This window comes from Acomys minous (assembly GCF_964271855.1).
Source record: "Acomys minous genome assembly, chromosome: 4".
NCBI lineage: Eukaryota > Metazoa > Chordata > Mammalia > Rodentia > Muridae > Acomys > Acomys minous.
In genome coordinates, this window is record NC_140486.1 from 75,591,347 (window position 1) to 75,617,012 (window position 25,666).

Here is a 25,666-nt window from a genome sequence, read left to right on the forward strand (position 1 = left end):
TTCAGAGTGTAAATCAATCTCATCACTTCTTGTCATCATCAACTTGAAACATCTATCTAGACCTAAAAACATCCTAACCCCTAAACAACTAAGCTTCATTGTACAACTAAGCTACCTGGCCTTCAACTCTATCAGAGACTTGAGAAGGAATAAACTTGATTACCTGAGCATGCTGGGAGTGCAGGGTAGTTGCTTTCCAAATGAGAAGATGACAGAGATAGTTTTCCACCTGAATAATCACCCAAAACTCTCTGTTATGTTGGAGCATCTTCTTCAGCCTTCTGGCCCAATATATCTGACAGACATATTTGTGAGGCAGGAGCTATTGAGGACTTGCTTACCCTGTCTTGGGAGAGTTTGGCCCTTACTTTGCCTGCATGCAAGCTTGTGCTTCTTTAGGCAGAATTCTGTCTGTGGTAGAAATGAGGACATTTTGCCCAGTGGCTTGTTTGTGACATTTGAAGCCATTTTCATAGGGAGGTTCTTTGATCCTCATCATCCTCTTTAAGGTAGGCTGGGTGTTGCCAGGAGTTCACCAGTCTCATTGTCAATGAATCTTCAAAATAATAACAAAAAAACATTTTAAATACCATATTCTGCATGTCTCTGAGGTTTTTGAAGACCTTTTCTAACTATCCTACCTTATCTTTCTATAGAATCATATCTATCTGCCACACCTAAGATGTATATTCTTATGATAAAAGTAGACTAATGATTGACATGACCCTGATTTAATCAGCTAACAATTAACTTGTATAACTTATTTATCCTAAACAGCTTGCATTAGCACTTTCAAAGTATTAGAAGTAAACCTTACATTATAATTGAGATATATGGTTATAATACCTCATATTAGAGTGGAAATATTTATATATAATATGTGTGGAGAATACACTTACATTTGAATTCTGTACCATTGTATCTAGAATTAAACTTATTTTGCATCTATATACAAAATTCTATACCAGTGAATTAAAAATAATCTGAGTGACAACTGAGACTTTAAGTTGAGGAGTAGATTCACTAATCTACTTTTTGTTCTATTTCCCCTCTTTCTTTCTTTTCAATCCTTATCTCCATATCTAAGAATGTAAGATAAGGGGAAAGAGAGCTATCATTGAATCTAACCTTGTTTTCTTTCTAAATAAGACCAATAATAACTTGTAACCAACTCCCACTAGTAATAGCCCTTGATAGCCCAAGAAAGCAACCAAAAACCTACCTGGCCCTTTAAAAGGAAATGAGGAGTCATTCTCTTAAAGTTTCTTCTGGCTGATTTGGGATGAATAATACCTTGTAGGAACCCAAATAAAATTGGGGAAATGGTTAAACAAGCTAGGAATCACATTTGTGATCCAGTTTCTAAATGTTGAGAAAGTCCAGGCCCAATAATCTATTTTAAGGTGCCCAAAACAAAACTATATTTTCATAACAAACTATACTTCTACTCCTTTGTACGTTTATGTTTTTGATAACTAATTTACATCATTTTATGTTGTATATACATTAACCAATTTTTGTAGCTATCGCTTTTGGTAGTTTTGTTTGTTTCAAGATTTGTGAATTTTTGTATTGTAGGCAAAGAAAATGCTGATATGGTAAGCCATAATATTTAATGTATGAAATTTTGAATTGATATTTTTATTAATGAATATTACTGTGTTTTTTTCTATTTCTATCCTCCTTTGATGAATAGTTGTTTCTTTCATAGCGATAAGTTTACATTAGAAAAATCTGACTTTTTTAAATTATAAAAATGATTTTTGTAGGCAAGATTAAATATAATAAAATTTATGTTTGCTTGATTTATGATTAGGTTAACTTTCTGTCTTTAAAATCTATATTTTACATATTCTGAATAGAATTTTATAATGCAAATTTTATTAATTCAGTAATTTATCATTTGAAAATTATGAATGAAGTAATTTACCTTTGTAATTATAAAAATTGACAACTATATTAAATTATAAAACAGTTAAGTTAATTTGTGTGAAATAACTAAATTTATAAGTTACTTTAGGACAAACATTAAAAGCTAAATTTACATAAAATCATTATGGTTTTAGCATCTTCTTTCCAAAAGGAAATCTTTGGGTACAGAAAGCATGTTTTTGAAAAACATGCAATGGTAAATAAAGCTAACAGTTGTAGCTTTATATCAGAATTAAATATTGTTATTTCTTTGTGGTTCTTTTGATATTGGGTTCATAATATCATAAAATGTGTCTTTATGTGTCCAAATGTTTGTATGTTCATGAATGTGAGTTTGTGTTCATGTTTGTGTGATACATGTGTGTGGCTTGTATGTGGAGGCCAGATGTCAATTTCAATTGTCTTTCATAATTGCTCTTCATATTAATATATTTTTCTCTGATTATTGATCACTGCCCTTGAAATATTGCCTTATTTACCTTGGGCTGGGGAAAGGAATTCTTCATTGTCTGCTAAACCATCTCTGAAGGAGATGCCAGGCAGAGAAATACTGACGTCCCTCAGGGCTCACCAATAATTACCTCTAGACCTATAACCAAATGGCATAAGGTAAAGCAGGCTCCGAGAGGGGAGATGGAAGGCGCAGTCCGTGAGGAGGTGCACTACACTGCTAAAGAGATTATTGAGTTTGTAATTCATTCAGGCCGAAGTCTGGAAAATATGCATATGAATGAAATTTAAGGCTGTGGGATACTGGTGGTAGGAAGATAAAACTGGATCCGGCTGAGTTTATTGACATGGTCCTCTAAGTGGAGATTCTAGGTTTAATATGGAAGTTCACACAGTTAAAAAAAAAAAGTCAAAGTTTGTTTGAATGGTTGGCTGGAGAAAGTGTCAAAAGGCAGGCTACTAAAAAGGATCTGGAGATGCCTGACATCCCCTGGCTTATTGATGAAGGGATTTTAAGGTCCAGGGAAATTGCAGTGCTAGAGAGGGTACACTGTAGAACCTGATCCTCCACAATGGCAAGGCCCAGAAGTCATGCCCTTCACTAATGTTAAAAGATGAAATATGGCAAGTGGAGACCAGCACATGTGAAGAGCTTTGCTGTCACCCCTTTTCTTGTGCCAGACTTTAGATTTGGAAATGAGCCTGATTGGCTGGATTGATTAAATGTAATGGGTTTAATTGGATCCGGAGGTTGCTGGGGCTGGGTGGCAGCACTGAATTGCCAAAGGCAAGGTGGTCATAGTTATTGTAATGGGCAGCATAGACAAAGCGATGTCCACAGTGGCCCAAACTGTGATGGTCAGCACAGGCAAAGTGAATTTCCTGGTGCCATGATTCATATGGACCTTTGGCACTGGCTAATCAGTCGTGGTGTTTCCAGGCATGAAATAGATAAGAGGCCTACGGAATTTTCCTTTCATCTGTATAAGCAGAAAGGTTCTCAAACAAATGAAAGAAAAGCTACATGGATCATGACAAAAAAGGATCTTGCCTTGTTAATCAATTTTCAGACGTGAGCCAGTTTGCAGACTCAGAATCCCTTGAATGAGGTGATGGTCATGTTCCCCTGAGGAAGGACCTTGGTAAATTGCCTAATATTTTACTGTTAGCATTTCTCCTATCCTTCATTAGAGGGACCTCTGGCCTTTGAAAAGGGTAACTGTACCCTGGGGGAAACTGGGGTTCCTGGGGTATGTTGGATGGTGGTTCCGAATTGATGCTGATTCTACAAGATCCCAAGAAACACTGTGGCTCTCCAGTAAAAGCAGAGGCTTGTGGAGGTCAGGGGGTTATTAGAGTTTGGGCCCAAGTCAAATTCATTCTCTGGACTCAAATTGTGCCTATATTCCCAGTCCCAGAATGTGTAATTGGGATAGATATACTTAGAAGTTGACCGAATTCTCCCATTGGTGCCTTGACATGGAAATGAGGGCTGTTATGATTGGGAAGGCTAAATGGAGGCTTTTGGAGTTGCCTCTGCCAAGGAAAATAGTGAATCAAACCCAGTATCGGATCCCTGGAGGGACTGTGGGAATTAATTCTACCATCAGGGCCTTGAAAGAGGCAGGGGCAGGGGTTCGCACCACATCTCCCTTTAAATCCTTTTCTGTTTTTTTTTGTTTTTTTGAAACAGGGTTTCTCTGTGTAGCCTTGGCTGTCTTGGACTCACTTTGTGTCCAAGCTGGCCTCAAACTAACTGAGATCTGCCTGCCTCTGCCTTCTGGAGTGCTGGCATTAAAGGTGTGCGCCACCATGCCCAGCTATAGTGCAGAAGAAAGATAGGTCATGAAGAGTGACAATTGAGTATCAAAAATTCAATTAGGAGGTGATTCCAATTGCAGCTGCTGGTCCAGGTGTGGTATCCTTACTTAGACAGACTAACACATCTCCTTGTACATGGTATACAATTATTGATCTACAAATGCCCTTTTCTTGGTTCTTGTTCATAAGGACTACTAGAAACAATTTGCTTTTAGTTGGCAAGGCCAACAGTACACCTTTACAGTTTTACCTCAAGGATATTTTAACTCTCTAGTCCTGTTTCATAACTTAGAAAGGATGTTGATCATCTGTCTCTTTCACAAAGTGCCACATTGGTTCACTATATTGATGAAATTCTGCTGATTGGACCAAGTGAGATGGAGGTAGCAACCACTTTGAACTCATTTCTAACACATATGCACAACAGAGGATGGGAAACAAATCTAACCTAAATTCAAGGGCCTTCTTCCACAGGGAAATTTTTAGGAGTCCAGTGGTATATAGCATGCAGAGATATTTCTTCTAAGGTGAAGGATAAGTTTTTGTACCTGGCCCCTCCCACCACCAAAAAGAAGCCCAAAGTTTAGTGTGCCTATTTGGATCCTGGTGACAGCACATTCTTCACTTGACCTATATACCATGCCACTTTGAAAGCTGCTAGCTTTGTGTGGGGCCTAGAACAGGAGAAGGCTCTGCAGTAGTTCCAGGCTGCTCTACTACTTGGACCATATGATGCAGCAGACCCGATGGTACTTGAGGTGTCAGTGGCAGATAGGGATGTTCCTCGAAGCCTTTGGTAGGCCTCTGTAGGTGACAAGGCTCAGCCATCATCTGTAAACAACTTTTCTCCCTTTGAAATACATCTGCTTGCCTGCTATTGGGCCTTAGTTGAAACTGAATGTTTGACAATAGCCACCAAGTTACCATGCAACCTGAGCTGCCCATAAATTGGAAGTTATTAGACCCATCAAATGATAAAGTGCACAGCAGCAATTCATTATCAAATTGAAGTGGAATATATATGATCAGGCCTAGGCAGGTCCTGCATATACAGGTAAGTTATGTGAAGAAGTTGCCCAAATGCCTGTTGTTTCTACTCCCTTTACAATGCTGCCTCATGAGTTTTTCCCTAGGATTGGTTGACTGAGGAAGAGAAGAGTAGGGTCTGGTTTAATGATGGTTTTGTACTTTATGTAGACACCACCCAGAAGTGGGCAGCTGTAGCTCTTTCTGGCACTACCCTGGTTTTTTTTTTTTTCTTTTTTTAAAAATTTTTATTAATTTATTCATATTACATCTCAATTGTTAGCCCATCCCTTGTATCCTCCCATTCATCCCTCCCTCCCGCTTCCCCCCCTACTCCCTTCCCCTATGTCTGTGACTGAGGGGGACCTCCCCCCCACCCCGTATATGCTCATAGGGTATTGAGTCTCTTCTTGGTGACCTATTATCCTTCCTCTGAGTGCCACCAGGCCTCCCCATCCAAGGGACATGGTCCAATATGGGGCACCAGAGTTTGTGTGAAAGTCAGATCTCCTTCTCCACTTAACAGTGGATAATGTCCTGTCCATCGGCTAGACTGGGTAGGGGTTCGAAGTTTACTGCCTATATTTTCCTGGGCTGGTGCCATAGTTTGAGGAGGACCCCAGGGGCCAGACCCGCCTGTAGTTTTCCAGGACCCTCTGGATCCTTCTATTTCCTCATTCTCCCAGGCTTCTCACACCTAAAGTCTCAATAGGATGTCCTCCCCTCTGACCCACTTTCCTGGTAGGTAGTTTTTCATGGGGACGTACCCCTTGGACTAGTGTCTCGATATAAGTGAGTATGTACCATTTGACTCTTTTTGCTTCTGGGTGAACTCGCTCATGATAATTTCTAGTTCAATTCATTTGTCCACAAATTTCGGGAATTCCTTGTTTTCAATAGCTGAGTAGTATTCCATAGTGTAGATGTACCACAGTTTCTTTATCCATTCTTCTACTGAGGGACACGTAGGTTGTTTCCAAGTTCTGGCTATTATGAATAAGGCAGCTATGAACATGGTTGAGCATATGTCCCTGTTGTGTGGTAGTTCATCTTCTGGGTATATTCCAAGGAGTGGAATAGCTGGGTCTTGAGGAAGCCCTATTCCCATTTTTCTGAGAAAGCACCAGATAGATTTCCAAAGTGGTTGTACTAGTTTGCATTCCCACCAGCAATGAAGGAGTGTTCCTCTCTCTCCACATCCACACCAGCATGTGGTATCAGTTGAGTTATTGATCTTAGCCATTCTGATGGGTGTAAGATGGAATCTCAATGTCGTTTTGATTTGCATTTCTCTGATGACTAAGGAGGTCGAGCATTTCTTTAAGTGTTTCTCTGCCATTTGATATTTCTCTGTTGAGAATTCTCTGTTTAGTTCTGAGCTCCATTTCTCTATTGGGTTATTTAGTTTGGTGGTGTTTAATTTCTTGAGTTCTTTATATATTTTGGATATTAGACCTTTGTCAGATGAAGGGTGAAGATCTTTTCCCAGTCTGTAGGCTGTCGCTTTGTTCTCTAGACAGTGTCACCTGCCTTACAGAAGCTTCTCAGTCTCATGAGGTTCCATTTATTAATTGTTGACGTTAAGGCCTGGGCTGTTGGTGTTCTGTTCAGGAAGTTGTCTCCTGTGCCTATGTGTTCCAGACTCTTCCCCACTTTTTCCTCTAACTGGGTTAATGTCTCTGGTTTTAGGTTGAGGTCTTTAATCCACTTGGACTTGAGTTTTGTGCATGGTGACAAATAGGTTTTGCATTTTTCTACATGTAGACATCCAGTTAGACCAGCACCATTTGTTGAAGATGCTGTCGTTTGTCCATTCAATGGATTTGGCTTCTTTGTCAAAAATCAAGTGACCAAATGTGTGTGGATTCATCTCTGGGTCTTTAGTTCGATTCCATTGATCCACTATGTATTGGCTGGTTTTGTGTGTCAACTTGACACAAGCTAGAGTCATTAGAGAGGAACGAGCCTCAATTGAGAAAAATGTCTCCATGAGATCCAGCTGTAAAGCATTTTATTAATTAGTCATCAATGAGGGAGGGCCCAGCCCATTGTTGGGGATGCCATCCCTGGGCTGGTGGTCCTGCGTTCTATAAATAGTAGGCTGAGCAAGCCATGAAGAAGCAAGCCAGTAATCAGCATTCCTCCATGGCCTCTGCATCAGCTCCTGCCTCTAGGATGCTGCCTGTCCTGACTTCCTTCAGTGATGAACAGCAGTGTGGAAGTATAAGCCAAATAAACCTTTCCCTCCCCAGCTTGAGCTTTGGTCGTAGTATTTTTTATAGCAATAGAAACCCTAAATAAGACACTACCAGTGAAGGGAAATCTTCACAGTAGGCAGTGTGTTTGTTTATTTTGTTTTTATTTTTTTAATCAAGAAAACTATTTGTTTTAATTTTTATTTTTTTTAATTAATTTATTCATATTACATCTCAATAGTTATCCCATCCCTTGGATTCTCCCATTCCTCCCTCCCTCCCACTTTCCCCCTCCTCCCCTCCCCTATGACTGTAACTGAGGGGGACCCACAGAACCGTGTATTGGAAGTTGGGATGGTGACCCCGATATCCAGGCATTGCAATTGGGGAAGTGGAGGAATCTGAGGTCTGGTTGCTAGAGCTGAGCACCTCTGGAACTGGGGATGCCTACCCCCAGCTGGAGTAGGCAAAAAGTGTTTATTTCTTTATCTCATTTTCCTGGAATACTTCTTTTTTCCTTTCTCTCATTCTAAAGTAGTTTCTGCCTTTGGAAGTGAAGTATGGTTTTGTAGTCCACAAATAAATCTCATTTTCTAAGCCAATTACCTAACTTTTGTCTTTTGATTGGGCAGTTGCTATCCCAAACATCATTAATATTCTATTTATGTGTTTTTAAATTTTTATTATATCCTTTAATTGACTAACTTCCTTTATCTTGGTGTCAAGCCCTGTTACACTGTTTTTTATATGATCCTTTCTGTTAGTGAGCCTTACAACTGAACTCTTTATTAGGCTTACTGAATTTTTCCTCGTCATCTTCATTTATATTTTCTTCAGTATTTCTATCTCTTCATTGAGTCTTTTTTCGTATTGTCTTAGTTGTGGTTACTATTGCTGTGATGAAACACCATGACCAAAAAGAACATGGAGAGGAAAGGGTTTATTTTGCTCACAGTTCTATAAACAATTCGTCATCAAAAGCAGTGAGGGCAGGAACTCAAGCAGGCAGGAACCTGGAGGCAGGAGCTGATGCAGAAGCTATGGAGGGGTGCTGTTTATGGGATTGCTCCTCATGGCTCACTCAGCCTGCTTTCTTATAGAACCCAAGACCAGCAGCTCAGGAAAGGCACCATCCACAATGGACTGGGCCCTCCCCCATTGATTGCTAATTAAGAAAACGTCTTAAAGCTGAATCTCAGTTAACTCTAGCTTATATCAAGTAGACATAAAACTCACTTAATATACATATCATGGATTGTCCTCCATATTTCATGAGGTGTTCATTGGTGTTTTGGGAGGTGGGGTTCAATCAAGAATTTATCCTTCTCTAACTTTCTTAAAGTGTTTATTCATGAATTCATTGAATTCTCTGAACTCATTCAACTGGTTTATAATTTTTATTTTGAATTCTTTATCTTGTTATTATTAGAGACAAACTATGGGATTCATGGTTTGGAGGAATAGCATGCTGTCTTAGTTGGTTTCAGTTTTGTTTTGTGTCTGGGTGTTTTTCTTATGAGACCTAGGCTTCTGGAGTTAGAGTGTGGCCTGTGTCTTTTGTTATGGTTTTTGGCTCAGAGGACCAGCTGGTGATTAGTGAGTCCTACGAGCATGGTGGGCAGGGCTGGATGCAAAACCTGATGGAGAGAATGTATCAAGAGGTCTTAACCAGTTACATGGAGCTGCTGGCTGCAAAGTCTCAAAATGGCAGCAGGTGGCAGGCAGAGATTGGGATGAGAGTCTGGAAGATGGGGCTGAGAGGTGCAGAGAGGGGCAGGGGCAGGAGGAGGGGCAGCAGGGGGGTAGAGTTTTTGCTGTACCAAGTTGTGTGGCTCAAGAGTCCCTGAAAAATGGGTGGCAGGCAGAGCTTAGGATGAAAGTCCCAAGGGGGTGGACATAAACATTTTTGTTAATAAACATTCTAATATACAGGTATAACAATTACGAAATTAAAGTATGTTAGATAAATATAAACTATAGTCATTAAATTTGTCAATTTCAAGGGTTTTTTGAAGTCTGAATTTTGTATCATAGGATTTTTTGTTATTATATAATATTAGTTTAATTTAATCTATGTATGAGTGATGTTGTGCATCATTATCAATTGCATTCAGACAGTTGATCATTTTCAGAAGCCAAGATTCGTACTACACACCTTTAAGCTCAGATCTTTGAAGGCTAAGGCAGGAGGCAGGCCATTTGCATAGTGAAAGCCAGGCCATCTAGGATACATAACAAAGCTACCTCAAAACAGTCAATATATTGTTCTTGATTTTTCCATGTTAAAAAAAAATGCTCATTGCAGGACAGTGACCCCAGCAGCACAAATAGGCCCTTAGACCTAGCATCATGCAGGCAGGGAGTGGTGGTGTGTGAATTCCTTTTATCCTCCACCTAACCGAGACAGCACAGAGGTTAAGAGGGAAGTATGTTATGGACGGTAGGTGAGTATAGGGCCCAGTGGACTGAGGTGGGGAGAGTAAACCACCTACCCTGCCCCACTTTGCCAAGCAGCAGTCCTGGGATCACACATTTGGAAGGGACCACCCTGCGGCTTGACTGCTTTCCTTTGTGCTGTTGGTTCCCAAAGCTATAAAGAAGGAAGCAGGAGTAGTGCCCCAAGCATGGCTCCCTGCAACGCCTATTTATTTCCTTGTTTATGCTGATGCTGGGCAGGCCCTCACCTGTACCCTTTAGGCACTCAGAAAAGCAAAGGACTGGGGAGGCTGGGCCAGGTTTCAGGGGCACAGGCAATGTGGCTTTTGGCTGTGTACATAGGGTGCTTTATTCTCCACAGAGTGATCCTATGTAAGGTGGGTTGGGCTTGGGCCAATGTCCCCATATGTACAGAACTGAATAAAGTGGGTCTCTGAGGAAAAAAAAAATGCTCATATTGCTTTTCAAAACATAAGCCCCAGGGGCTAGAGGTGAAACTCAGTGATAGAGTGTGCACGCCTTGTATGCAGTAGTCCCTGCCTTCAAATTCTCAGTACCCACTTTCCCTCCAGACAAATACCTTAAACAGCAAAATAATAGCAGAGTTGTCCTCTGAGAAGCTTCACCCGGCAGCACTTCAAAACAGATGCTAAGATTCACAGCCAAAAACGGGGTGATACAAAGAGAGTACTGTGGAAAAGTGGGGGGCAGGAGAAAAGCACCTGGAGGTGACAGGAAGTCCACAAGAAGACCAACAAAACCAACTAGCCAGGGCCCAGAGGGGCTTGCTGAGACCAAAGCGCCAATCAAGGACCATGCATGGACTGGACGTAGGCCCCCTATACAGATGTAGCCAATGGGCAGCTCGGACTTCATGTGAGTCCTACAGTAATGAGGGTAGAGGTTGTCTCTCTGTTGCCAGCTTCTTGATCACTTCCCCCTGGTGGGGCTGCCTCACCAGGCCACAGGGGAAGAGGACATGCTCAGTCCTGAAGCACTTGATGAACTAGGGTGGATGGGAAAGGGACCTCCTGTTTTCTGAGGAATGCGGGAGACAGAGAGAGGATGGGACTGGGAGGAGAGGAGGGATGGGGCTACCACCAGGATGTAAAGTGAACAAACAACAACAAGAAGTAAGAGTTTGCATTGATCATAACTGGCTTCTAGAAAAACCTGTACAGCTGTAGCAACACTACATTTTATTTACATTTTAAGATGGGATGTAGCTCGGTAACAAGAGTGTTTTCCTAGCAAGCATGAGCCCTATGTTCAGTCTTCAGCACCACATCAGCCTAGTAGAGTGGCTCATGCCTGTCATTTCAGTACTAGGAAGGGGGAGATAGGAGGATCAGAAGTTCAAGGTTATTCTTGGCTACACAGTAAGTTCAAGGCTAGCCTTAGCAACATGAAATCCTGTCTTAAAAAAAAATATTCTCTGAGCGGGGCAACACCTCCTTTAATCCCAGCACTCAGGGGGGCAGGGGCAGGCAGATCACTGTGAGTTCGAGACTAGCCTGGTCTACAAAGCAAGTCCGGGCCAGCCAAGGCTACACAGAGAAACCCTGTCTTGACTCCCAATTCTATGTATCAGCTACACTTGGAATCATAATGCATTGTATAATTTTGCATAAGTAAAACATTTAAAAGATTGCAATTTTTGCTCATGTATATAGAGTCAACATGAACATAATAACATGGACCTTATAAATGTCATGTCACATTCTTTTTTCAAAAACTAACATGACCAATGTCTTGACTGTAGGAAAAGAAGAGAAGGCGCTTGGAACGTTTTGGACTTCTGTGATTCATTTCTGCGTCTTCTCTCCAGGTTTTATACTTTAAAATTAAATAGAAGACCCAAATTAAAGATTTCATCTTCTTTTCATCATCAATTCTTTAAGATTAAAGAATTCTTTGACATTGGTTTGTACTTACAATGTCACTGCTATAATTTATAAATAAAAAAGTCATTTATATTTACTGTGTACTAGAGCAGAATGGAGTTTGTTTTTGTTTTGTTTTGTTTTGTTTTGTTTTGCTTAGGACATTTTAACATGATTTTAATATATTACATGTAAAAGTGTTTATGTAAGTAACATTTATAATCACAAAATTTAGTTATTTAGTTGTGCTTGAGACAAGTGATTGTTGATAATTTATTATTAAAATATTGATTTTCCTCATGGGCCCCTTGATTTAAATATGTGTGGCTGGGGGGTAACTGAAATACTCTGTCAAAACAAATTACAAGCTTAAACTTTATTCATATTTTTGGCTTAAGTATAGTGGAGTTAAGATAGTTCTTACCTCATAATTTTGATGTATTTTACAGTGAATTTGATATAGAACATTTGTTAAAGATACCATTTTTTTTTATGGAAAACATCTGGGATAATTATAATTAGTTCAGGATCTGTAGTGTTTGTTTTAAACGCTGTTGAATTCATGGAGAAAGAAACATCTTTTACTTAATGACTAGAATAATCAAAATTGATATGGAAACCATTTATGGTACTGGTGTCTGTGGCTTACAGGATAATTTTAGAGTATTCCAAAAGGAAATGAGGGGTAACTTGTACGTAAAGTGCCAGATTGGCACGTTACACCTGTTAGTGTGCATCGTTTGGAACAGCTGTGTCTTTTATTGTCAGTAAACAGATGCAGAACATACTGGAATGTTTTAAAGCAATATGTTAATCCTGCCTTCCCCTACTGACCGTCTCACAGTATAGTGATTAAATATTGGCTGTGCAGCTGTTACCTACAATTATAGCATTGCTTAGTTAATTTCTTCTTCCCAAGCCCAACTGTTTTAAAATTTAAGGAAATAGTGTTTAACCTTGAGGTTTTTTATAATGTAGTTTTTTTTAATACAAGTTGATTTATAAAAATAAGGTACTTGAATATTATAAAGAATTCATGCACATGAAATTACTATAAATATGTTAGTAAATTACTATTCTTGGTAGCTTAAGCAAAATTTAAATGTGCTTTTTAATTTTTCTTAATTTGTTCATGAATGTCAATGAGTTTTAATATAATAATTTGTGTTTTATTCTTGAAAAGTTCCACCAAGAAGCTGAATAGGAAATGAGTCTAATTAAGTATTTTTGAGATGAAGTATTTAACATTTCCTTAGAACAGTACCTTCACTCACTGTTTTAAGTACACTACACAACTTTTGGAATTTATAATAACCTCTTTATAATTTAATTATGCTTTAATTCTTATTATTTCACCTTGTCAGAGAATATATTTTAAAGATTATTTGACTATCCAGCTTACATACAACCTTAAAGATCAATTGTATTAGCTAAAATTACAAATACAATATTAGACTTATTTTATAAAACATGTTAATTGCATTATAATATTCTTGACTTTATATTGTAGTTGAGGAATTTCAAGCTTAGAGACATGAACTTGGCTAGCACCCTATGTCTAGAAAGTAGTGAGGCTTGGATTTAACCAAGACATTTTCACCATTAGACTTCTTTTTTTTCCTTCCTTTTTTTTGTTGTTTCAAAATAGAGTTTCTCTGTGTAGCCTTGCATGTCCTGAACTCACTTTGTAGACCAGGCTGGCTTCAAACTCACAGCAATCCCCCTGCCTCTGCCTCCCTGAGTACAGGGATTAAAGGCATTTGCCACCACGCCCAGCTTAGACATCTGTTTCTTAACAGCTTTGCCTTAACTAGCGCCAACAATGTTATGAAGTATTGCTGGAGGAAATTTAATGCAAGTCCATTATGAGGTACTTCTTTGGAGGCAAAATGTCCTTACATGCAAACTGTATGAAAATGTATAGATAGAAACATCTTATTCTCATGATATATTGTGAAGATTTCTTCCCACCTAGTATTGACGATGCAGAATAGAAATTATGTGCAAACTAAACTTTAGCAGTGTCCTGGTTTTGTCCACTTCCTGCATCCCAGCATAACTATTACATTATTTAGACGACATGGCTAAAATTAAAGCACATGAAACATACATGGAGCAATAGGACTCGCAGCACTTGGTATCTCCTAACACAGCTATTTGTTAACCTATCAGGAGTGGGCACCACACAAGAGCCCGTACAGCAAACCCCTGAAACGAGCTGCAGAGGCTCTGGTGATGCTCCTTTGTGGAGGTGACTATGATCCTGCCATCCTTTGGCCTCCAAATAAGCATTATTTGCTTCAAAAAATCTTAAAAAGGTAAGATAAGAGGCAGCTTTACTTATATTATTATTTTACTTATGCCTTCACTTAGAAATATTAGTTACTATTGAAATTTGTTCTATGGCCAGGCGGTGGTGGTGCATGCCTTTAATCCCAGCACTTGGGAGGCAGAGGCAGGTGGATATCTGTGAGTTTGAGGCCAGCCTGGTCTACAGAGCGAGTTCCAGGACAGCCAGAACTGTTACACAGAGAAACCCTATTTCAAAAAACAAACAAACAAAAAATACAACAACAATAACAACAAAATATGTTCAATGAAGTGATTGACTTTCTACAGGTATTAGTGCTAACTGCATCTGTGTTCGTGTTTTCTCATGTGTGCGAGTCAGCAATAAGTAAGTTAATTGAAGATCACTCCTGTCATAAAAAGTTGGTGTGTACTTGACTTAATTTCTTCAAAAAACAAAAACAAACAAAAACCCAAATAATCTAAAACTGTCTAGCTAATCACTCTTGTTCCTCCAAGATACCCATCTCAAACAAATGCTCAGTGCCGTGTAGTTTCCCCGACACTGATGAGAATGTTCGTAAGATTAACTAGTATCAACAATGCCCTGAAGCATCGCTGGAGGAAATTTAATACAGTACAAGGCCATTACAAGGTACTTCTTTGGAGGTGAATTGTTCTCACATGCAACCTGTATGAAGTATATGAATAGAAACATCTTATTTACATGAAAGATTATGGAAAAATATAAAATATACTATTTTAAAATGAAAAGAGTTCTACAATATTTTTGCTAACATTGATCAGCAGTCCTATAGTTTTTTGCATTACCTTTTTTTAAAAAAGTGTGTGTGTGTGTGTGTGTGTGTGTGTGTGTGTGTTGATAATTCTACGAATGTGCTTGTGCATGCTGCAGAGGTTTGCACCCGTGTGCATGTGCTTGTGCGTGTGTTTCAGGGTGTGCACCCGTGTGCATGTGTCTCTGGAAGCCAGAGGTCAGTGCTGGGTCTCTTCTGTTCACTCTCCCCTTTATTTAAGAAACGATGTACTTAATATTCATACATTTGTGTTTTGATCAAATGCATCCCGTTCCTTCCCGTCTACTGTCTCCTCCACCCCTTACTTTTCCTCGTTGACGTCATGTGTGTGTGCTCTCTCTGCCTCTTTCTCTGTGCCTATGTTTGCTTTTAAACCTGCTGAGTCCATTTAGGACTGGCTGGGTGTGCATGCACTGGAGCAAGGGTCTGCATCCCTGAGTAAATCTGACTATTCCTCGTTCGCAGCTGTCAACTGCCAAAACAGCCTCAGAGAGGGGTGGGGCTCCAAAAGCCACTCTGCAGCCCATCCTAGGACTTGACTGACCTGATGTGATGCACGTCCACCTTACTTTGGAAAGTGTGACTTTCACAGAACCTGGATCTCCCCAATTTAGCTAGATTGACTTGCCCAGCACCTAGGGATCCTCCTTTCTCAGCCTCCTCAACCCTGAGAGTACAGGCATACTCTGTGCTTCTGCCTTTACTTGGATATGTGTACACTATGTTTTCTTTATTCATTCATCTCATGATGGACACTGAATTTGATATAAACCTTAATTATTTATAATAGTATTCCATTAAACAGTACAGTACAGATAGTTTTATCGTATTGCTCACATTTCCTTTGGAAATATACCCAGTGGTAATATTGATGGATCACACCAGAGTTACATTTTTTTTTTATTTCTTAAGGACTTTTCATATTATTTTTCTATATGAAAATCCTAATTTTCATTCCCACCAACAGTTTGTAAGGGTTTCCTTCCTCTACAACCTTGTCAATGCTTGTTATCTTGTCTTTTGATAAGCTAGAATAAGGTAGTAATTTCACTGTGGCTTCACCTGCGTTCTCGGATTAGGGTGTTGGATATTTTCATACATTGATAGCTGCCTTTATGCTCTTTTAACTCTAATCAATGTTTTTGCTTATCTTAAAATCGTGTTATTTAGGAATTTGCTTTCAAGTTGTTTTTTAAAAAATATATCCTATACATAGTAGGCCATTATCAAATGTATACATTGAAGACATAGATAGCCTATAGGAAGTAGACAAATTCATAGAAAGACAATCAGAGTTATGAAGAAATACTAATTGGAGACATTATAAAAAGTAAAGAAATTTAATTGATAATCTAAAATCATTTTCTAAAGAAAATCGCAGCTGCTGTCGATGTGATGTTGAATGACTCCTCTCCCATGCCAGTGTATCCGGAGCAGATGAGCCTCATGCGGTTGTATTGCCAGGTGTCTTTGGGCAATAGAGACCATGGGAGGAGCAGGGGCAGCTGAATTTCCTGCTTTGCTTCTGGGCTTGCTCTTGCATCCTATCCCACTCCTTTCTGTTTCCATGCAGATCCCCACTTTAGGTCAGTCAGTGTGTCTGCCCAATTGTCCACTGAAAATTTCAAAACTTGTAAGGCCAATATAAACCTTGTAATAAAATGGCTGTCCCAGACAGTTCATTATCCTGTCAGAAGTCTAATACACAGAACAATAGCTTGACCAATAAATTGTCCCATACATTTAATTCGTGGATTCTTTGTAAACACTAATAAGACAGAAAAGGAAAAAATCTTCCAACTAAATAAATAAGGCCATCACTACCTTGACTTCTCTATTAAAACACTGTAAGAAGTATGAATATATACAAAAATATTGTTTATATTCTGGCAAAACAAATTCTAAGGCAGTCTGAACTTGTATCAGGGAAATATCTTGAGATCTTGCTCAAGGAAAAAACCAAAAAGACATTGATGAAGATAATGACTAAACATTATTGGTAAGTGGAATTGATCACAGCAGTGTGGTGAGTCAAAATAAAACACTGTTGGTTGGGAGAAGAGGGACATCTAGGAGATGCTTGGTGAGTAAAGTGCTTGCTGTCCAAGTGTGAGGAGCTGAGCCTGAATTCCCAAAGCCCACTTCAATCTTCACATAGCAACATACATCTGTACTCCCAACATTGCTATGGCAAGATGAGCAATAATAAATTTTGTGTATATGCCTGTGCTGCTGTTTCGTTGGAGGCAAGCCCTTGGTAGAGCATGGCTGAGGGCAGATAGGACCTAGAATTGTTTTGAGGAAGGAGTGCAAGACTGTTGCCACTAGAGCAGATACCATGGACCACCTGTATCAGTGGTGTGAAGACTCAGCATCTCCTCACTCATTGGCACACACAAGAGATAAAGTGGAGCAGCAAACAAGAGTCATATCATTAAAACTTTAGTTAAGGTGTTCATATATTTTCTGTTTGTTTGCTTTTACTTTTTTATTTATAAAAAATTTCATATAGTATATTTTGATTATATTCTTTCCTCACCTCTTCTCTACCTCTCTACTCTCCCAATTCATGTTCTTTCTCTTTCTTTAAAAGTAAAAATAAAATAAATTTGAATTAAATTAAAAGTAAAAGTCAAAACAAATCAATAAAATGCTAATACAACAAAAACTACAAAACTAAACAAAAAAGCACACACACACACACACACACACACGCACTTTACCTAAATACTGAGCATAAGAAAAAAATAAATAAATACTGGGCATGAGGCATGCCCAAGAGTGTGATTGATATTCCAGTGTCACTCCATTGGAAAAAAATTGTTTTTTCCTTTCCCAGCTAGTACTAATTACAGGAGCAAGAATTTTGTATTCATTCCCTCTTCTCCATACTGGGATTTTGTTTGTTCTGAGATTATGCTGCCACAGTCTTTGTGGATTCATTTGTGCGTCAGTCCTGTAGTATTTGAAATATGCTTTTCCTTGGAGCTATCCATTACCTCTGGCTCTATCAAATCTTTCCACCTCATCTTTCATATACATATTTGAGTTTTGAAGGGAGGTGTTTGATGAAGGCATGTCATTTAGATCTGTGTCCTCCAACATCTCTCTCTGCACATTGTGAGTCTCTGTGTTAATTATCCTTTAATACAAAAAGAAGCTTCTATGGTAAGGGCTGAACAATGTATTTATCTATGGGTAGTATCATTAATAGTCATTTTATTGCTAAGTTCACTTAGAAAAATGGTAGTAGGATTTCCCTTAGGGCACATGATCTATCCAGTCTTGGGTACTTTAGCAGTATCAGGTATAGGTTCCATCTCATGGGATGGACCTTAAATGCAAGTTTTAAAAAGTGATTGGTTATTCCCATAATGTTGGTGTCACTATTGCACCAGTATATTTCTCAGGCCAGTTGCTGTTACAGGTTGCAGGATATCTGAGTGAGTTGATTCTGATTACAAACAGCATTTCAAAACTTTTCTGCTTCCTAATGTTTTTATAATATGCAAATCAATACTTGACTGCTCTTCTAAACTGCTCTTTCATTTTGTGGCTGTCTACAAAGCAGCCCAAAAGGATGTGTTCAATGAGCATGTTCCCAGTGAAGATTAAGCAAGCCACATTCTGCTTTTTGTTTCAGCTTTTATACACATACCACTTTTTTGGGTTTTTATGTGCCATGTTTTTGTTTTGATTGACATTTTTAGTGGTCTTGCTTTTTTAAATGGCCCCAGAGCATATTGTGTAATTGCTTCCCAGTGTTTATAAGTTCAAGAAGACTGTGATGCACTCTGTGGAGCACGTAGATGCTATTAACGGTTAGTTCCACACTGTGGAACACATAGATGCTATTAACAGTTAGTTCCATGCTGGCAAATAAATAATTAAATAAAGTTTGCTAAAACAAACACATTTTTTTTCTTTTGGTGGAAGTGGGAATTGAATTTAGGGACTTGTGCATGCTAAAAAAGGTGCTGTACCAATAAGTTATATGCCCAGCAGCAACACACACTTTTAAAAATGTGTACTGGAAACTACAATGATGGTTCAGCAGGCAAAAGTATTTGCTGCTCTGCCAGAGGACTGGAGTTGGATATGCAGCGTTCATGAAAGTGGGCTCACAACCATTTGTAACAGCAACTCCAGAGCATCCACCATATCTTCTGGCCTGCAAGTGCACCAGCACAGGTACAGCATACACACAGACACATATACATGTGAATTTAAAAAGTTTTTAAAAGTCTGTTGAAGACCAGCAGTTAGATTCCCCTCAAAATCTAACCAGAAAAGTCTTTGTGCTAATTCTACACCCGTGTGTCTTACAGAACGTAACTAGTGCCAGTAACAAGAGACTTGACAATAAATGTAAAAGCTAAGGAGTGAGTGAAGGATGAGGAGCATTCCACAGATCTTGTAAACAGTCTATAGACTGGGAAGCCAGGAAAATATTCATCACTAAAGCCTTTATTTCAAGAATTGTCTGTTTTCAAACATTCTTAAGAGTTTGAAAAAAGTTCACTGTATTTGATGAAAACCACTTTTTTTTTTTTTACTTCAGTCAGAGCACAATTTCAGGAAATTATGGTGGAAACTTGATTATACTGAATTAAGTAGCTTTTAACTAAGAACATTTTGATTTGAAATTAATACAGGGTATCCTTTCCCATAATTTGTATTAAAATTTTGTTGGTGGTGTTACTTTTTAGGCAGAATCTTATGATGTAGTTTGGTTATCCTTAAACTCAAAATTTTCCCACTTTAGCATACGTAACCCAGAAAGATTAAACAATGTTGTTCATTGTTGCCACTTCATATATGCAGAACATTTGGTATTTTTTCTTGATTGTTTTTCTAGGGATGAGCCCACTAAAGCTTGTTCTCTGTGGAGCTTTCCATTTTACTCCAATGATGACAGTATAATTTCCCTATTCCTTAGGGAAAGAAAAAGCAATTGTTTTTAGTGCATTGTTTTTAGTGCTTTTCTCAATGGCCCTACCTTCTGTTTTTAAGTATTCAGTACTTATGCCAAAGTCGAGACTCTTTATCTTCACTAACTATAAAAGCTTTGTGTGTCTTTAGTGTACTACACACTTTGGATCACACAATTATCCTTTTGTTTATAGACTGCTTCAGGGCTAGAGAGATGACTCTTCCAGAGGAGCTGGGCTTGATTTCCAGCGCACACATGGTGGCCTCCACCAACTGTCTATAGTTCCAGGGGATGCAGTGCCCCTGTGGGCACCAGGCCAGCAAATGGCTCACAGAAACACATGCAGGCCAAACAACCATGTATATAAAAGTTTTCAAAAATCAAATTGTAGTTGAACATTCACATTGTGATAACAAGGTGGAAAATATGTAATGAGTATGTACTTCATTAATATCTTTAAATTTGTAAAGACATTTTGGTGAACCTAGCATTTGTATGCTGCTGGTTTTTTTTCTCTTACAAGTTTAATTTGAAATAACAGATTAGAAAAAAGTGAAAAAAATACAGAGAAGTTTGTATACATGTCATTTGTGTTCTTCAAAAGTTAATGTTTTGTCACAGTTTCATTACTGTTGCCTTCCTTTAAATGGTATATTTAAAGTATTTAAGTTCTTAGTATCTAAAATTGTCAGCATGCATTTCAAACAGTCTAATACAGTTGTCAAAGTCAGGATTTAATGTCAACATTGTACCTTCGCCTGTTTACCCTGTAAACCACTGCTGTCACTGTGGCTGTAGCCACATGTGCTATTTAAACTAATGAGAAAGAATGGGGACTCTGACCTTCACACATATTATCTATGCTTCAAGTATCCCATAGTCTAGTGATGCTTCTATTCTAGAGCACACCTACAGATTGCGTCTGTCACCATAGGCTTGATCTAGACATTGAATCAGCACAGGCCCCCTTCAGAATCCCTCATATCAAAAAGATCCATGACACGATCACATTACCTTTAGTTACACTGCCTCTTGAGTATCCTTTAATTCATGTTTTCTCTCAGAATTAGGAAGCTTCTTAGTCCTTTGTTAGTTTTAGAGCCAAAGGCCAGTTATTTCACAAACTGCTCTTTATCTAGATAGAGTTTATCTTGGAATATTTCAGGATAACCTTAGTTCTGTGCAATCACTGCTGCCTCCTCTGTTGCGTATAACATGTAAAGGCCTGTGAAATAATTTTCCCAGTTACTCTTACTGTCCGGTTTCTCCAGAGTGAAGCAAGAGAAGCAGTTTTCTTCCTTTAAGTATATGTGAACTGGACCTAGAGCCCCTACACATAAGTAGCAGATGTGCAGGATTGTAAGCATGTGGGTCCCCTAACAATGGGAGTAGGGGCTGTCTCTGACTCCTCCGTCTCTCGCCACTGGATCCCTTCCCCCTAGCTGGACTGCCTTGTCAGGCCCCAGTGGGCCCCAGCTCTTAGTCCAGCTGTGACTTGTGGGGCCTGAGTGGGTTGATACACCTTGGGGGGGGGGCTCCCTTATCTGAGAAAAAGGAGAGGGGGGATGGGCCAAGGGGGCTATGAAGGCAGGACTGGGAGAAGAGGAGGGAGGGGGCTGGGATCAGGCTGCAGAGAGATTAATAAATAAATGAAAAAAAGCCACTATCTTTAGAGGAGCTGCAGTCTTTAAACATATTGTCTCTGATACTCTCAATCCATAAGGTTTAGTATCCATTGATAATCTTATTTGAAGTAATTATGTGGATTTGGGAAATAACATTTTTCCTTTTTAGATTTTTAAAAATTAGTTTATATCATTGAGATTTCTTGGGGACAGCTTCCCTGTCGTATAGAAAAGACACCATCTTGCTGCAGATGCCCTGCCCTGCCTTGATGCTCCGGCTCTTGCAGTCTTTCTGCCATCTCTTCTTTGATGGTCCCTGAGTTTAGATAAAGAGTTTGTATTGTAGATGTACCAACTGAGGTTGGGCGCCCCATGGCCAATTGTTCTCTGAATTTGACCCACTGCAGGCTTTTGTTCATTCATTAATTAATTTATATTGCTGTTTTTTTTTTACTTTATATCTTGATCGTAGCCCCCTCCCTCCCACTCTCCTCCCCTTTCCACCATCCCCTTCTCCTAAGGGAGCCCCCCTCCTCCTAGCAACCCACCCTGGCACTTCCAGTCACATCAGGACTAAACTTGTCCTCTTCCACTGAGGACAGACAAGGCAGCCCAGCTAGGAGAAAATGATGCAAATACAGGCAACAGAGTCCAGGACCATTGTAGTTTTAATTGTATGATTTAGAAAATATAATCTTGATATGGACATAATAGTGTTAACTAATTGACACTACTATCTGCTATAGCAAGGGAAAAAATGTTCAGAGCCTTGCCATGAATCTGCCCACTCTCATTTTGGTCAGAATGACTTAGTTGTTTTGCTTTTCTTGGTCCTCTTCAGTTTAGGGTAATTCTCCAGTCTTTGTGTTTATCTAATGACAAATGTGGTCTTTGCCCCTTCTCTAGACCTAACATCTTATTGAAATCCTATTTCCTTCTCCTTTATTTACCCCCATCAGTAGAGATTCATGTAAATTCCATTACTATCTGTTGTTGTTGTTGTTGCCATATTATCTCAGATTTGACCAAAAAGAACCTACTGATTTTGTGGTTCTAGCCCGGCTGAACTTGCTGCCTGATACAGATGGAGCAGCTTTGCTTTGCGTTTGACATATAACTTAAAGCTGCTTGTAGTAGGAATAAGTTCAACCCTCTAATCCCAGCACATGGGAGGTGGAGGCAAGAGGATTAGGGGTTCAAGATATTCCTCAGAGACATAGAGAGTTCAAGGCTAATCTTGGCCACATGAGACCCTGGTTTAAATGGAAAGTTTCTGAATCATTCTTTGTCACTCCTTATAGACCATTATTTAAAATATTCAAATAATTATTTGTAATTCAAAAAAGCAAAAAAAAAAAATCACTTGCCATGTGATTGGATTTCCCCAGATTATCATATATCTCCTGCCCATCACTGAGAATAAGGTCTCTTCTTACATAATGGGGATCAAACTCCAGAGCTCTGGGCACACCAGGTGAGCGCTCTACCACTGAGCTCTCTCCAGCTCCCAAGACTCGTTCATTATCTTCACTTTGTTACCATTTGTCATGGATGAAATTCACTGTTTCTTCACTTCTCATTTTTGAAAATGAAATGCAGACTGTGTGCCATGTGCCTGTCATTCCCTGTGGCATGCGCACAGCGCAGTAGACACTTGGTGAATGAATGAATAAGGACCAAGGGAGAGCTCATGTCTCTATTTTATTTCCAAATCGTGTTAGCATATTATTTACTTAGTCATTTTCACATGTGGGTTCTGTTTACTTTTGACAGTATTGTCTGAAATGTCTGAATATTTATAGCTATCCAAACATTTGCAAGTTGCCTTCTGTGGAAAAAAAAATGGATGGATTGAAAATTTCAAAGGGAAGAGGGAATCACATGTACAAAAGCCAAGTTGGATTCTTCTTTGAGCCTTGATTATAAAATATGTGATGTCATGTGTACACTGTGAACCTTTTCACAGTGGAGATGGGAGAATACCCAGCAGTTTAAAACATACTTAGTGATAAGCCCCCATTTTTTTCAGTTCCTAAGGAGCCATGGAGCTACTTGGATAAATGCTTTTTCCAGTCCCTGGAAGTTGCTAATTTTCTTGAGGCTGATTCCTCTGTTATTATTTTTCTTCTTCTTTTTAAATCTACTCAATGCTTAAAATGATTTTCCTTTTCTAGGAAGGTAGACAGCTTCTACTCAGCTAAACATTGTATACCGTAGGATGCTCACTGACTTCTCAGAAAGCTGAGATCATGAATTAGAAATGACTCCAAGAAGATTACTCATCTAAACATTTGTCACACGCTTATCAAGTGTAGTTATTATAGTTTCTCTGAAATCTCTAAATTCTTGGAGATCCACTCTGTATATCCTGGTAGGAGATGTTTTATAATCTACTAGAAAAAGTAGTTGAAATTTCAAACATTCAGAGAATGTTGAGTCAGTCACTTAATGACAAAGTTATACAGAGTAAGAAAGATGTGAATAGAAATAGAGCCAGGAAGGACCTATATAAATAGCAGTGTAAGGAAGAGGGGATTCCTTTTTAGCTGTAACATCACATTTTTTGCATGTTGCACACATTGTTTAGCCATTTCTAAACACATTTCCATTTACGTCATTTGTAAAAACTTCCTAGGCTCACATTCTGGGGAACTGACAGAGCTGTAACGAACAGATGCAGATTCCATGATTGTAATTGGCTTTTACTCTAATTTTCTGGCTCATGCATCATTAATAATTGTGGGGTGTTTTTATGCGCATTTGCCTTATAATTCTGAAAAACTCTCTTCCTGAGTAGAACAGTGTTGACTGACTTGTAGGAACCCATGGCATCATGCTGTACAGGTTTACCAACATGTTTATTCAGACCTAGAGTTTTAAGTGTCTTTTTAATATTTTCACTAATTTTAAACATTTCAATTTTTTTAGCTTTTAGATTTTTTATTTTTCCTGTGTATTTCCAGAGGACATTGATTTTAAATAGTTCTTCCTTGTTTTATTGTTCCTATCACTACTAATTTCCTGATTTAAAGTATGTCTTATAATATATAATGTCACAATTCATGTCTTTCTTAAAAGGGAATAATAAATCTTAGTGGGACCTCAAACTCTAACAAAAAATATGTTTTCACATTGCTTGTTTTAGTCTGGTAAGTGTTCTAGGCAGACACTCCACCATTGAACTACGCCTGGAGCCTAACTGGTTAGATTTTCTAACAAAATCATTCAAATAACTATCACATTCTAAAGTAGGGAAAATGTAGATGAGTCTCTATGGATTTCAAAGGGCCAGATACTTCAACACCATGCATGTTGCTTGTACATTTTCAGCTGGCATGAAATAAACCTAAGAAAATTCTAATTGGTGAACAACTCTAATGATAATAGTTGTAATTATTCCTTCATTTTTATATGAATGGAAAATACAATACTTACTAATAAAGGAATAGTTCCTAATTTTTTTGAATTGGATCTTTTCATTCAAGTACTGAAATACAGAGCAAGTATGTGTGTTTGGATATATATCCAACTAAATGGAGACAAACTTAAATAAATTCCACTGTAATCAGGGACAAGGCAGGGATGTCCACTCTCTCCATATCTCTTCATTATACTACTTGAAATCCTACCTAGAGCAACAAGACAACTAAAGGAGATCGAGAAGATACAAACCAAAAAGGAAGAAATCAAAGTATCACTATTCACCAATGATATGATCTTATATATAAGTGACCCCAATAATTCTACCAAGGAACTCCTACAGCTAATAAACACCTTCAATAAGGTACCTGGATACAAAAATCAACTCAAAAATGTCAGTAGCCCTCCTATATACAAAAGACAAACAAGGTGAAAAAGAAATTGGGGAAACAACAATAGCCATAAAAAATGTGTCTTGGTTTAACTCTAACCAAGCAAGTGAAAGACTTGTATGAGATAAAATCTTCAAATATCTGAAGAAAGAAATTGAAGAAGCTACTAGAAGATAGAAAGATCAGTTGGATTAACATGATAAAAATGGCCATCTTACTAAAAGCAACCTGTAGATTCATTGAAATTCTCATCAAAATGCCAAAACAATTATTTTCAGATCTTGAAAGAAAAGTCTCAACTTTAAATAGAAAAACAAAAGGCCCAGAACAGCTAAAATAATCCCGCACAATAAAAGATCTTGCAGAGGAATTTCCATCCCTGATCTCAAACTGTACTATAGAGCAATAGTAATGAAAATAAAACTGCTTAGTACTGGCATAGAAAG

General features: G+C 38.6%; 1 protein-coding gene across 1 annotated transcript in view; it reads left to right on the top strand.

Moving 5' to 3' along the window:
- Positions 1–11,879, top strand: part of LOC311595946 (uncharacterized protein) — a 37,986-nt gene extending 26,107 nt beyond the window's left edge. Inside the window, exons 8-9 of the mRNA XM_084779044.1 lie at positions 1,579–1,598; positions 11,623–11,879. Of these exons, the coding sequence (XP_084635170.1) occupies positions 1,579–1,598; positions 11,623–11,664 (62 nt within the window). The 3' untranslated portion in view covers positions 11,665–11,879. The remainder of the gene's footprint in view (positions 1–1,578; positions 1,599–11,622) is intronic.
- Positions 11,880–25,666: the final 13,787 nt, after the last annotated feature.